Source organism: Poecile atricapillus, chromosome Z, assembly GCF_030490865.1.
Source record: "Poecile atricapillus isolate bPoeAtr1 chromosome Z, bPoeAtr1.hap1, whole genome shotgun sequence".
Taxonomy (NCBI): Eukaryota; Metazoa; Chordata; class Aves; order Passeriformes; family Paridae; genus Poecile; species Poecile atricapillus.
The window spans coordinates 882668-897581 of record NC_081289.1 but is presented as its reverse complement, the minus strand read 5'-3'; the positions used below and the strand labels follow the sequence as shown (position 1 = coordinate 897581).

Genomic DNA, 14914 nt, shown 5'->3' with positions numbered 1-14914 from the left:
TTCTCCACCCATTCCCATTCCCAACCTTCTCCTCCACCCTCTTCCACCTTTTCCCACAATCCTCAACACCTAACCCTGACATTCCCAAATTTTTGGGCCTTCGACTCCCATCCAATCCCATATTCCCAACTTTCCACCCTTTCAATTCCCACCTAACCCCAACATTCCCATTTTTTTTCCCTTCCCAGTGCCTTTCCAAGAATCTCCCAGCCTTCTCCACCCATTCCCAACCTTTTCCTCCACCCTCCTCCACCTCTTCCAACAACCCTCAACACCCAACCCTGACATTCCCAAATTTTTGGGCCTTCGACTCCCACCCAATCCCGTATTCCCAACTTTCCACCCTTTCAATTCCCACCTAACCCCACATTCCCGTTTTTTTTCCCTTCCCAGTGCCTTTCCAAGAAAATCCCAACCTTCCCAACCCATTCCCAACCTTTTCCTCCACCCTCTTCCACCTTTTCCCACAACCCTCAACACCTAACCCTGACATTCCCAGATTTTCCACCCCTTCAACTCCCACCTAACCCTGCCATTCCCATTTTTTTTCCCTTCCCAGTGCCTTTCCAAGAAAATTCCAACCTTCCCAACCCATTCCCATTCCCAACCTTCTCCTCCACCCTCCTCCACCTTTTCCCACAACCCTCAACACCCAACCTCACATTCCCAATTTTCCACCCCTTCAAATTCCACCTAACCCCGCCATTCCCATTTTTTTTTCCCTCCCAGTGCCTTTTCAAGAATCTCCAACCTTCTCCCCCACCCTCTTCCACCTTTTCCCACAACCCTCAACACCTTTTCCCAACTTTCCACCCCTTCAATTCCCACCTAACCCAGACATTCCCAGTTTTTTTCCCTTCCCAGTGCCTTTCCAAGAAAATCCCAACCTTTTCCACCCATTCCCAACCTTTTCCTCCACCCTCTTCCACCTTTTCCCACAACCCTCAACACCTAACCCTGACATTCCCAGATTTTCCACCCCTTCAATTCCCACCTAACCCCGCCATTCCCATTTTTTTTTCCCTCCCAGTGCCTTTCCGAGAAACTCCCAGCTACACCAAGCGCCGCCGGCTGCTCCTGCCGGGCGGCCTGGCCTCCCCGCGCCTCCTTCAGCGCTCGGCCAGCGACAACAACCTGAAGGCCGAGCCTCGTCCGGCGCATTCCCCGGTGCCCTCGCTCCGGAGCCTCCCGCCCCAGCTCCTGCTCCAGATGCGGGAAGCGGCGGCGGGAATTCCGGCCGGAGACGGGATGGGATCCGGGAGCGCCTCCCGGGGGGCTCAGAGCCGCTCGCCGTCGCTGCAGAGGGTCCGGGAGGAGAGAGAGGGAGAGACGGCGACGAGGAGAGGAGGGAGAGGGAAAGTCAGGTAGGGAGAGGGGATGGGAATGGGAATGGGGATGGGGGTGGGAATGGGAGTGGGAGTGGGAATGGGAAATGGGAATGGGGATGGGAATGGGAATGGGGGTGGGGATGGGAATGGGAATGGGGATGGGATCGGGAATGGGAATGGGGATGGGAACGGGAATGGGGATGGGAATGGGAATGGGATCAGGAATGGGAATGGAGACAGGAATGGGAATGGGAATGCTGATCCCGATCCTGATCCCGATCCCACACCTGATCCCAACCCTGATCCTGATCCCACACCTGATCCTGATCCTGATCCCGATCCCACACCTGATCCCGATCCTGAGCGTGATCCTGATCCCACACCCCATCCCACTCTTGGGATCTCACTCTCATCCCGATCTTGCTGCCACAGCCGATCCTGATCCTGATCCCATTCCCACACCCATTCCCACACCCGTTCTCATCCCCGTTCCCATCCCCATTCCCATTCCCATTCCCACTCCCATTCCCATTCCCACTCCCATTCCCATTCCTGTCTCCATTCCCATTCCCGATCCCATTCCCATTCCCATTCCCATTCCCATCCCCATTCCTGTTCCCATTCCCATCCCCATTCCCATTCCCATTCCCATTCCCATTCCCATCCCCATTCCCGTTCCCGTTCCCATTCCCATTCCCATTCCCATTCCCATTCCCATTCCCATTCCCATTCCCGCTCTCTCCCTGGGGCAGCGCCGGCAGCGGCCGCCAGGGGGCAGCTCCGGGCGGGCCCCGCCGCGCTGGGACCGGGACCGGGACCGGGATCGGGATTGGGTTTGGGACCGGGACAGGGATTGGGACCGGGACAGGGATTGGGACCGGGACCGGGACTGGGACTGGGATGAGGATGGGTACCGGGAATGGGGATGAGGATGGTGAGGGGGATCAACCCCGGGACCGGCACCGGGACTGGAATCGGGATGAGGATGAGGACGGGGATGAGGATCAGCTCCAGGACCGGTACCGGGATTGGGATGAGGATGAGGACAGGGATCGACCCGCACCGGGATGAGGATGGGGATGGGGATGAGGATGAGGACGGGGATCAGCTCTAGGACCGGCACCGGGATCGGGATGAGGATGAGGATGGGATCAGGATGAGGATGAGGACGGGATGAGGATGAGGATTGGAATGAGGATGAGGATGGGGATGAGGAGGATGAGGATGAGAACGAGGACCGGCATCACCCCCATCCCCACCCCACCCCCGGCACCACCAGCGGGGTCGCGCCCGCGCCGCCAGCGGGGGCGGCGGCGCCAGCGGGGGCGACCGGTCCGGCACCGTCCCCGTCCCCGTCCCCGCCCGCCGGGGGAGGAGCCGCGGGCTCGGGCCCCACCTGCCCCGGGCCATGGTGCGCCGGAGGGAGCGGAGCGGAGCGCGGCCCGGGCGGCGCCGCTGCTGCGCCATGGAGGAACCGGCGGTGGCGAGCGGCGCCCGCCCCGCAGCCGGTGCCGCTCCGACCTCCGCGGCACCGCCGGGGCCGCGCTGAGCCCCGCGGGGGCTTCTCCCCCCTCCCTTCCCCAACATCTCCATCCCCGGTCATGGCGCAAGCCGCGGGGCGCGGCGGGGCGAGCCGAGAGGCGCCGCCCGTCAGCACCGTCACCTACGTGTTCGTTTACAGCCCCGGTGGCCCCGCCGGGCCCCCCCCCGGCGGCCCCGGTGCGGAGCCCGCGCCCCGCGCCGCTCCCGCTCCGCTGCGCGGGCCCAAGCGGAAGCTTTACAGCGCCGTGCCCGGCCGCAAGTTCATCGTGGTGAAGAGCTACGCGCCGCAGGGCGAGGGAGAGATCCAGCTCAACCGGGGAGAGGCCGTCAAGGGTGAGCGGGGACGGCGGGACAGCGGGAGGGGCGGCGGGACAGCGGGAGGGGCGGCGGGAGGGGCGGAGGGATAGCGGGATGGGTACCAGGATAGCGGGATGGGCAGCGGGATGGGTACCAGGATAGCGGGATGGGCAGCGGGATCCCGGGAGGGGCAGCGGGATGGGCAGCGGGATATCGGGAGGGGCACCGGGACAACGGAAGGGCCACTGGGATGGGCACCGGGACCCCGGGATGGGCACCGGGACCCCGGGATGGACCCCGGGATGGGCACCAGGACCCCAGGATGGGCACCGGGATGAGCACCGGGACCCCGGGATGGGCACCGGGACCCCGGGATTGTCCCCGGGATGGACCCCGGGACCCCGGGATGGACCCCGGGACCCCGGGATGGGCACCGGGACCCCGGGATGGTCCCCGGGATGGTCCCCGGGACCCCGGGCCGGGCACGGGGCCAGCGGCGGGAGCGGCCGGGGAGGGCGGGAGCAGGGGCGGGCGATCCCCGCGGCCCCGCTGGATGCGGCACTGGCGGAGCTGCGGCTGGGATGGGGGGAGCGCTCAGGTGTGGGGGGATCGGGGCCACCTGTGGGGTCTCCGAGCCACCTGTGGGGCTGCGGGGCCTCGAGCTCGGCTGTGGGGCTGCAGCTCTGTGGGGTCTCCAGCCTGGTTATGGGGCTGCAGCTCTGTGGGGTTCCCAGCTTGGTTATGGGGTCTCCAGCCTGGTTATGGGGCTGCAGAACTGTGGGGTCTCCAGCTCATCTGTGGGGCTGAAGCTTTGTGGGGTTCCCAGCCTGGTTATGGGGTCTGCAGTCTGGCTATGGGGCTGCAGTGCTGTGGGGTCTCCAGCCCAGTTATGGGGCTGCAGCTTTATGGGGTTTCCAGCCTGGTTTTGGGGCTGCAGAACTGTGGGGTGTCTGAGCCACCTGTGGGGCTGCAGCTTTGTGGGGTTCCCAGTCTGGTTATGGGGTCTCCGGTCTGGTTGTGGGGCTGCAGAGCTCTGGGGTCTTCAACCACCCGTGGGGCTGAAGCTTTTGGGGTTTCCAGCTCAGCTGTGGGGTTCCCATCATGGTTATGGGGTCTCCAGTCTGGTTATGGGGCTGCGGGGTTGTGGGGTCTCGGAGCCACCTGTGGGGCTGCAGCTTTGTGGGGTTCACAGCCTGGTTATGGGGTCTCCAGCCTGGTTGTGGGGCTGCAGAACTCTGTGGTCTTCAACCACCTGTCGGGCTGAAGCTTTTGGGGTCTCCAGCCTGGTTATGGGGCTGCGGGGCTGTGGGGTCTCCAGTCCAGTTATGGGATTGCAGCTTTGTGGGGTCTCCAGTCTGGTTATGGGGTCTCTGGTCTGGTTATGGGGCTGCAGAACTGTGGGGTCTTCAACCACCTGTGGGACTATGGGGTTCCCATCCTGGTTTTGGGGTCTCCGGTCTGGTTATGGGGCTGCGGGGCTGTGGGGTGTCCTCGCTGCTTGTGGGGCTGCAGAATTTTCGGGTTTCCAGCCCAGGTGTGGGGTTGTGGGGCCTCGAGCTCGGTTGTGGGGCTGCAGCTTTGTGGGGTTCCCATCATGGTTATGGGGTCTTCAGCCTGGTTTTGGGGCTGCAGAACTGTGGGGTGTCCGGTCTGCTTGTGGGGCTGCAGTTTTTGGGGGTGTCCAGCTCATCTGTGGGGCTGCAGCTTTGTGGGGTTTCCAGCCTGGTTATGGGGTCCCTGGTCTGCTTGTGGGGCTGTGGGGTTCCCATCCTGGTTATGGGGTCTCCAGCCTGGTTGTGGGGCTGCAGAACTCTGGGGTCTCCACCCAGTTGTGGGGCTGCAGCTTTGTGGGGTCTCCAGTCTGGTTATGGGGCTGCAGGCCTGTGGGGTGGCTGTCGGGCTGCAGAACTTTGGGGTCTTCAACCACCTGTGGGGCTGAAGCTTTTGGGGTCTCCAGTCTGGTTATGGGGCTGCGGGGCTGTGGGGTCTCTGAGCCACCTGTGGGACTGTGGGGTTCCCATCCTGGTTTTGGGGTCCCCATCCGGGTTTTGGGGTCTCCATCCTGGTTATGGGGCTGCAGAACTGTGGGGTCTCGGAGCCACCTGTGGGGTTGAAGCTTTTGGGGTCTCCAGTCTGATTTTGGGGTCTCCACCCTGGTTTTGGGGTTCCCATCCTGGTTTTGGGGTCTCCAGTCTGGTTTTGGGGTCCCCATCCTGGTTATGGGGCTGAAGCTTTTGGGGTGTCTGGTGTGGTTATATGGGGATGCAGAATTTTGGGGTCTTCAACCACCTGTGGGGCTGTGGGGTCCCGATCCGGGTTTTGGGGTCCCCCCATCCTGGTTTTGGGGTCTCCAGTCTGGTTATGGGGTCTCTGATCTGGTTTTGAGGTCCCCATCCGGGTTTTGGGGTCCCCATCCGGGTTTTGGGGTCTCCAGTCTGGTTTTGGGGTCTCCAGTCTGGTTATGGGGTCCCCATCCTGGTTTTGGGGTCTCCATCCTGGTTATGGGGTCTCCAGTCTGCTTATGGGGTCTCTGATCTGGTTTTGGGGTCCCCCCCATCCTGGTTTTGGGGCTTCAGCGTTATTGGGTTTCCAGTCCTGTTGTGGGGTTTGGGGTCCCCTCCTGATTTTGGGGTTCCCCCTCCTGATTTTGGGGTCTCCCTGCTGATTTTTGGGGTTCCCGCTCCTGATTTTGGGGTTTCTCTCCTGATTTTGGGGTTTCTCTCCTGATTTTGGGTTCCCTATCCCAGGTTTTGGGGTTCCCCCTCCTGGTTTTGGGGTCTCCCTGCTGATTTTTGGGGTTTCCCCTCCCGGTTTTGGGATTTCTCTCCTGATTTTGGGGTCTCCCTGCTGATTTTGGGGTTTCCCCTTTCCTGTTTTAGGTTTCCCTTCCCACTTTTGGGTTCCCCTCCTGGTTTTTGGTGTTCCCTATCCCGGTTTTTGGGGTTCCCTTCCCATTTTTGGGGTTCCCTATCCCGGTTTTTGGGGTTCCCTTCCCATTTTTGGGGTTCCCTATCCCGGTTTTTGGGGTTCCCCTCCCATTTTTGGGGTTCCCCATCCCGGTTTTTGGGGTCTCTCTCCCGGTTTTGGGGTTCCCTATCCCGGTTTTTGGGGTTCCCCTCCCGTTTTTGGGGCTGCGGCTCCGGCTCCTTTTGTTCCCATTCCCATCATTCCCATTCCCATCATTCCCATTCCCGTCCTTCCCTGGCCTCACATTCCCGCTGCCCATCCCAGCTCCTCTCCCACATCCCAAAGAATTCCCAAATCCCAAGGAATTCCCAAATCCCAAGGAATTCCCAAATCCCAAATAATTCCCCCATCCCAAAGAATTCCCACATCCCCAACTCCCCCATCCCAAATAATTCCCACATCCTGAATTCCCACATCCCAAATAATTCCCAAATCCCCAATAATTCCCAAATCCCAAAGAATTCCCCCATCCCAAATTCCCACATCCCAAATAATTCCAACATCCCAAAGAATTCCCAAATCCCGAACTCCCACATCCATAATTCCCCCATCCCAAATAATTCCCAAATCCCCAATAATTCCCAAATCCCAAAGAATTCCCAGGTCCCAAATTCCCACATCCATAATTCCTCCATCCCCAATAATTCCCACATCCCAAAGAATTCCCACATCCCAAAGAATTCCCAAATCCTGAATTCCCACATCCTGAATAATTCCCAAATCCCAAAGAATTCCCCCATCCCCAATTCCCACATCCCAAATAATTCCCACATCCCAAAGAATTCCCAAATCCCGAATTCCCACATCCCAAATTCCCAAATCCCAAAGAATTTCCAAATCCTGAATTCCCCCATCCCAAACTCCCCCATCCCAAATTCCCACATCCCAAAGAATTCCCACATCCCAAAGAATTCCCACATCCCAAAGAATTCCCACATCCCAAGGAATTCCCCCATCCCGAATTCCCACCCCCCTCAGGCCGGGAGTTCCTTCCTCCTTTCCCAATCTCCTCTTCCGGATCCGCGTTTTCCCGGATGAAAGGGAATTCTCCCAGGCCGGAATTCCGAGAGAAATCCGCAGAATTCCATCATTTTTTCCACCCCCCCCCCCGAAAAATTCCGGGATCTTTTCCTCCTCTCCCTCCTCCAGGATTTTTTTATGGATTCCTCTGGAATCTCCGCTCCGGGATCCTCTGGAATCCTCTGGGATCCTCCGGAATCCTTCGGGATCCTCCGGGATCCTCCAGAATTCCCACGGATTTATTTTCCATAAAAAAAAAGGGACAATTCCCATGGATTTTCCGAGGGATTTCCCGTGGGGAATTCCGGGATGAGCATTCCCGGGACGCGGAATTCCCGCTTTTTTTTTTCCCCGATGTTTTTCCCTGGCGCTCCCGGAATCTTTGGGATTCGCTTCCTCATCCCAGAATTTTCCAGGGGAAAAATCGGAGCCGTGGGAAAAGGAGCGGGAATCGCTTCCCGCTGGATCATTCCCGGATTTTGGGAGGATGGGAAGAGCCCGAATCCGATCCTTTCCCGCCTGGAATTTCTCCAGGAGAAGCTCAGAGAGGCCGATCCGTGGTTTTGGGGTTTTTTTTTGGGAATCTCGGGGTGAGATTCCGTGGATTTGGGAAATGGGGAATTCCAGGTGGGAATAGCAGGAAAATCCCGGATCCTCGAGTTCGGGGGGAGGGTTTGGGAATGTTGGGAATTCCGGGAATTCCGGAACCATCCGGGGGATGTTGGAGATTCCTGGGAATGGGAATTTGGGGATTGGAGGGGAAAAAACGGGAGCCGGAAATGCGGGAAAAGGTTTGGGAATTCCAGGAATTGCTGGGTGAGGATGGGAAGCTTCAGGAATTCCAGGAATTCCGGGAATTCCGGCTGAGGGGATCCTGGAATGATGGGGGAGGGGAGGGGGGGGATGGATCTCATCCCTATCCATGATAACATTCCCATGGAATTCCAGAGGTGGGGACAATTCCCGCCATCCCAGGCTGCTCCAAGCTTTTCCTCGGACATTCCCGGGATCCAGGGGCAGCCCCAGCTGCTCTGGGAATTCCATTCCAGCCGGGAATTCCCAATTCCCAAAATCCCACCCCCATCTCCCCTTTCCCAGGGAATTCCCTCCATTCCCTGCTCTCCCAGCCTGGCATTGGATCCAAAGGAATTTTGGGATCCAGGGGCTTCCCTGGGAATCTCAGCACTGCAGGAAGGGTCTCCCTTCCCTTTCCCAGCCCCAACTTCCAGAAAAATCCCTCGGGATGGATTTGGAGCCTCCCAAATCCCGGAATTTCGGAATGGTTTGGGAATCCAGGGCCCTTCAATCCCATCCCATTCCAATCCCACCATCCCAGACTGCTCCAAGCTTTCCTTGGCCATTCCCGGGATCCAGGGGCAGCCCCAGCTGCTCTGGGAATTCCATTCCAGCCGGGAATTCCCAATTCCCAAATTCCCCTTTCCCAATCTGGAGCCATTCCCTGTGTCCTGTCCCTCCAGGCCTTTCCCAAATCCCGGCTCTCCTGGAGCCTCTGGAATGTCCTGGGAGCTCTCCCTGGATCCTTCCCTTCTCCAGAGGAACATTCCCAGATTTTCCCTCCCATCTCCATCCCGGAATTTTCCCGGATCCTCCTCCGGATTCGCTCTGGGATCTCCTTCCCCATCCCAAATTCCCATTTTCCAGCCGCTTTTCCCTGGATCCGCTCCGAAATTCCTGGGGAATTTTTTTCCCTCCTTCCCAGGCTCCGGAATTTCTCCTCCAGCTCCCGATTTTCCCTCCGGGAAGGTCGTTGGGGAAGGATTGGGAAGAGGCCAAAATTCCGCTGGGAAAATTTCCCGACCCCTCAGGAATTCCATCTGTCCCAAAATTCCCATTTTTTTAATTAATTCCCAGCTTAAAATTCCCTCGTTTTTGGGTCAGGCCGGGATTTTTCCATCGGGATTTTTGGGATTTCAGCCCAAATTTGCCGGAATTTTCCGCTTTGAACTTCCCGAAATCCTGAATTTCCCGCCTGGAATTCCAAGGGAAAAAAATTTCAGCCGGATATAAAGAGGTGGGAAAATGAAAAAAACCTCGGGATTTAGGGATGGATTGGCGGGAATTTTGGGAACTTTGTCGGAAAATTTTATTGGAATCGTGGAATTTGTTGGAATTTCCGCATTCGCAGGGAAGCTCCTGGGTCGGGACAATTCCCGGAATTTTTTTTAATCCCTGATTTTCATGGAATTTTTTCCCTTATTTGGCGCAAACCGAGAATTCCTCGCTCGGGATCCGTTGGAGCCATCCCAGAGTTCCTGAAATTCCCAAAAAAAAAAATTTGGAAAACGCCTGGATGGAAAAAAAAACATCGGAAAATCCCAGAAATATCCAGGATTATTCCAGGAAATTCCCAAAAAATTGGTGTCAATTCCTGGAATCTGGGAAAACCTTGGGAATTCTCATCGGATATCCCTGGAAAAATCCTTGGTGCCGAGAGAGGGAGATTCCATCAAACCTCGGATTTTTGGGACAAAATTCCCGCATTTTCCGGTTTTTTCCCTCCTTTTTTTGGGACAGAATTCCCACATTTTCCATTTTTTTCCCACCTTTTTTTGGGACAAAATTCCCACATTTTCTTCCTTTATTCCACATTTTTTTGGGGGGACAAAATTCCTGCATTTTCCAATTTTTTCTCACCATTTTTTTGGGAAAAAATTCCCGCATTTCCCATTTTTTCCCCTCCATTTTTTAGGGACAAAATTCCTGCATTTCCCGGTTTTTTCCCCACCCTTTTTTTGGGAAAAAATTCCCACATTTCCCATTTATTTCCCACAATTTTTTGGGACAAAATTCCCACATTTCCCATTTTTTTCCTCTGTTTTTTTTTGGGACAGAATTCCTGAATTTCCTGCCTTTTTCCCCTCCATTTTTTGACAGAATTCCCGCATTTTCTGCTCTTTTCCCACCATTTTTTTGGGACAAAATTCCCGCATTTCCCAATTTTTTCTCACCTTTCTTTGGGACAAAATTCCCACATTTCCTTCCTTTTTTCCCACCTTTTTTTGGGATAAAAATTCCCTCATTTCCCATTTTTTTCCCACCATTTTTTTTGGGACAGAATTCCCACATTTTTTGGCTTTGGATGGATTTTTTCCTTTGGAAAAAAAAAAGGGAGATCGGAGCCTCTGGAATGGGAATTTTCCCACTCGGATCCATTGGAAAACTTTTCCCAAATCCCTTCCTGGAATTCATTCCCGGAGCCGGAATTCCGGGAATTCCAGATTAAAAAAAAAAGGGGATTTTCCCTGGAATTTTCAGGAACAAAATTCCATAAAAATCCCATTTTTCCAGGAAGCTTTTCCGATCCCTGGGATCATTTCCTGGAGCTTTTTTTGGGAATCAGAGCCTGGAATTTTTGGGATCTGGGGCCGGAGCAGGAAAAGCTTCCGGTGGGAAAATCCCTTTGGATGCAGAAATCTCCAATTTAGCGGGAAAATCCCCGGAATTTTCCAGAAGAATTCCCAAAATTCCCTCCTTTCGTTTGGATTTTTTAAGGGATCATTTTAAGGATGGGTTTGGATCTTCCTGGAATTCCTGGGTTTTCATCCCGGATTTTAATCCTGGAATTTTCCTCTGGAAAAAAAAATCTCCCTTTTTCCCACGGGAATTCCGTCGGTGATCCCAAAATTCTGGGATATTCCCAAAAAAAAAACCCCAAAACACCTCGGGAATGGGAAATTTTTTTGGGAATGGTTTCAGGATTTTCCTGGGAATTCCGAGCTGGATTTGCTCCTTCCTCGGCTCCGGGAAAAATCCCTGGGAATTTTTATTCCCACCCGGAATCCCGAGGAGCTCCGAGCGATCCCGAATTCCCAGCCGGAATTTGGGAAATCCGGGGGAATATTCCAGCTGGGAATATTCCAGAATCTGAGCCGGCCTCGATTCCCATCCCAAAATCCGAGAATTCCTCGTTAATTCCGCTCCTTTTCCCGGTTTTCCGGCGGGAAAATTCCAGAGGGAATCGGGAATCCCCGAGGGATCCCGGGAAAAGTCGGGAATTCCGAGGTTTCCTTCGGATCTTGGCTGGAATTTCGGCCGGGTTGGGTCGGAAGGGGAGCTTGGATTTGGGATTTGATGGAATTCCGGAGTTTTGTTGGGATTGGGAGAGATTTTCCATGCTCTGACCTGGAATTCCAAAGAAATTTGGGATATTTGTTGGGATTTAGGGATTTTCCATGATCCTGACCTGGAATTCCAATGAAATTTGGGATCTTGTGTTGGGATTTAGGGATTTTCCAAGATTCTGACCTGGAATTCCGATGAAAATTTCGGATCTTGCGTTGGGATTTCGGGATTTTCCGTGGTCTTGACACAGAATTCCAAATAAAATTTGGGATCTTGGGATGGGATTTGGAGAGGTTTTCCATGCTCTGACCTGGAATTCCGATCGAATTTTGGGATTCTTGGGTTCGTTTTTAGGGATTTTCTGTGGTCCTGACCCAGAATTCCAAAGAATTTTGGGATCTTGGGATTGTTTTTAGGGATTTCCATGGATTCTGACCTGGAATTCCAAAGAAATTTGGGATCTTGGGATCGTTTTTAGGGATTTTCTGTAGTCCTGACCTGGAATTCCAAAGAAATTTGGGATCTTTGTTGGGTTCTCCGGAGCTCTCCATGGTCCTGACCTGGAATTCCAAATAAAATCTGGGATCTTGCGTTGGGATTCAGGGATTTTCTGTGGTCCTGACCCAGAATTCCAATGAAAATTTGGGATCTTGGCTTTTTAGGAATTTTCTGTGGTCCTGACCTGGAATTCCAAAGAAATCTGGGATCTTGGGTTCGTTTTTAGGGATTTTCCAAGATTCTGACCCAGAATTCCGATAAAAATTTGGGATCCTGTGTTGGGTTTTTAGGGATTTTCTCTGGTTCTGACTTGGAATTCCAAAGGATTTTGGGATCTTGGGTTGGGATTTAGGGATTCTCCAGGATTCTGACCCAGAATTCCAAAGAAATTTTGGGTCTTGGCTTTTTAGGGATTTTCCCATGATCCTGACCTGGAATTCTGACCAAAATTTGGGATCTTGGGATCTTTTTTAGGGATTTTCCGTGATTCTGACCTGGAATTCCGATGAAAATTTGGGATCTTGCGTTGGGATTTTGGGATTTCTGTAGTCCTGACCCAGAATTCCAAAGAAATTTTGGGATCTTGGCTTTTTAGGGATTTTCTGTGGTTCTGAACCAGAATTCCAATGAAAATTTGGGATAATTTTGGGATTTGGAGAGGTTTTCCATGCTCTGACCTGGAATTCCGACCGAATTTTGGGATCTTGGGATCATTTTTAGGGATTTTCCGTGATTCTGACCCAGAATTCTGACGAAAATTTGGGATCTCGCGTTGGGATTTCGGGATTTTCCAAGCTCTGCCCTGGCCGACATTCCAGGGGAGAATTCCCGGGATTTTCATTCCCTGCTCTTCCGTTTCCGCTCATTTTCCATGGGTTTTTTTTCCTCTTTTCCATGTTTTTCTTCTCTTTTCCATGATTTTCTTCTCTTTTCCATGATTTTTGTTCTCTTTTCCATGATTTTTCTTCTCTTTTCCATTCCCATCCACGCTCCAGACCAGCAGCTCCGGGAACTCGGTAACTATGGAATTTTTCCTTGGAATTTTTATTTCCCTTCCCAGCTTTTTTCCCCCTTTTCCCGCTTTTTTTCCCCTCCCTGTAGCGAATTTTCCAGGATTTTTTTGTGTGGAGCTTTTCCCGGTTTTTCCCTCTTTTCCTGCTGTTTATTCCCGATGGGATCGGGGCCGGCGGGATCTTCCTCTCCCATCCCGCTTTTCCTGCCATTCCCAAAGTTTCCCTGCCCTGAAATTCCCAGGAAATCCGGGAGACGCCTCCTGGGAAAATTCCGGAATGGGAATTGGGAGGGAGGGGGAATCGCGGATCGGGAATTCCGTGGGAATTCCCTGGGAATTCCGCGGGATCCGGGATGTTGGGACGCAATTCCCAGCGCTCTCGGAGCGGATTTGGAATTCCCGATGCCGGGAAAATCCGATCCTGGGAATCTGATCCCGGATCCGGGGGTGGGAGGATCAGGAAGCGCCGGAGGGGGCGGAGCTGATCCCAAAAAATTCCAGGGTTTTGTGGGATGTGAATCCAGGTTTTCCGTGGATTTTCAGGAATGTGGATCCAGGGTTTTCCATGATTTTTACGGGATGCAAATCCAGGTTTTCCAGGGTTTTGTGGGGATTTGGATCCAGGTTTTCCATGGATTTTAAGGAATTCAGATCCAGGTTTTCTTTGATTTTTATGGGATGCAAATCCAGGTTTTCCAGGGTTTTGTGGGGATTTGGATTCAGGTTTTCCATGGATTTCCAGGAATGTGGATCCAGGTTTTCTGCAGTTTTTAAGGAATGTGGATCCAGGTTTTCCATGGATTTTAAGAATGTGGATCCAGGGTTTTCCATGATTTTTATGGGATGCAAATCCAGGTTTTCCAGGGTTTTGGGACATTGTAGATCCAAGTTTTCCATGGATTTTAAGGGATTTGGATCCAGGTTTTCCACAGTTTTTAAGGAATGCGGATCCAGCTTTTCCATGGGATTTTTTTTGTGAGATTCTCTGGGAATTCTGGCCGGGATCCAACATTCCCAGGGCTTCCCATGGAGCTCCGGAATTCCGGGAATTCCTTCCCCGAAGATGCCGAGGGCTCCCTCTCCCTGGGATTTTTCCGGATGGGGAATTCCCAAATCCCGCTCTTTTCCAGCTGGGATCGATCCCGAGGGATTCCCCAATCCCTCCTTATCCCCATCCCAAATTTTTCCTGGAGCGGGAAGGAACTGGGAAAATCCCAACTGGAATCGAATCCCAGATTTTTCCCAGGCTGGATTTGCCGAGGAATTTCCGCCTTCAATCCCTCCAAGACATCCCGGATTTCCCGCGGATTCCGAAGGGATTCCCTGAATTCCCGCGTCTCCTTCTCCTCCTTTTCCCAGGAAAAGCTTGGAGCAGCTGGGCCGGGATTCCTTGGATCCCTGACTCCTTTCTCATCCCTGTTTTCCTTGGGAAAAGGGAGGAGGCTCCGGCTGCTCTTCCCTCTTTTCCAGAGCTCGGGAATTCTGGGAAAACTCCTGGAAAAACCTGGGGAAAAATCCCAGGGGATTCAGGGAATGAGCGCTGGGAGAAGGAGCTGGAGCCAGGCTGGGAAAACTGGGAATGTTCCCCTGGAGAAGGGAAGGATCCAGGGAGAGCTTCCAGAAGATTCCAGGGGCTCCAGGAGAGCCGGGATTTGGGAAAAACCTGGGACAGGACACAGGGAATGGCTCCAGATGGGAAAAGGGGAATTGGGGTGGGATTTTGGGAAGGAATTCCTGGAATTCAGAGATTCCCAGGGAAACCCCTGGATCCCAAAATTCCTTTGGATCCAATGCCAGGCTGGGAGAGCTGGGAATGGAGGGAATTCCCTGGGAAAGGGGAGATGGGGGTGGGATTTTGGGAATTGGGAATTCCCAGCTGGAATGGAATTCCCAGAGCAGCTGGGGCTGCCCCTGGATCCCGGGAATGTCCAAGGAAAAGCTTGGATCAGCCTGGAATGGCGGGAATTATCCCCACCTCTGGAATTCCATGGGATTTCAGCTCCATTCCCAACCAAACCATCCCAGAATTCCTGAGAAGGAAAAAATCCGGGAATTCCTGTGGGATTTCTTCCCCATTCCCGCGTTTCTCCCGACCTTTCCCGGCTTTATCCCGGCTCCCGTTCCCGCCCATCCGTTGGAGCTAATCCCAAATTTTTTCAGGCATCCG

The 14914-nt window shown here is 53.9% G+C and overlaps 1 protein-coding gene across 20 annotated transcripts in view; it reads left to right on the top strand.

Moving 5' to 3' along the window:
* The window catches only part of SHANK3 (SH3 and multiple ankyrin repeat domains 3), a 145182-nt gene that overhangs the window by 35178 nt on the left and 95090 nt on the right, over positions 1-14914 (top strand). For all 20 annotated transcript variants that reach the window (XM_058828152.1, XM_058828149.1, XM_058828144.1 and 17 more), the window contains 2 exons: positions 1031-1364; positions 3010-3203. In XM_058828152.1, coding sequence (XP_058684135.1) covers positions 1031-1364; positions 3010-3203 — 528 coding nt within the window. The remainder of the gene's footprint in view (positions 1-1030; positions 1365-3009; positions 3204-14914) is intronic.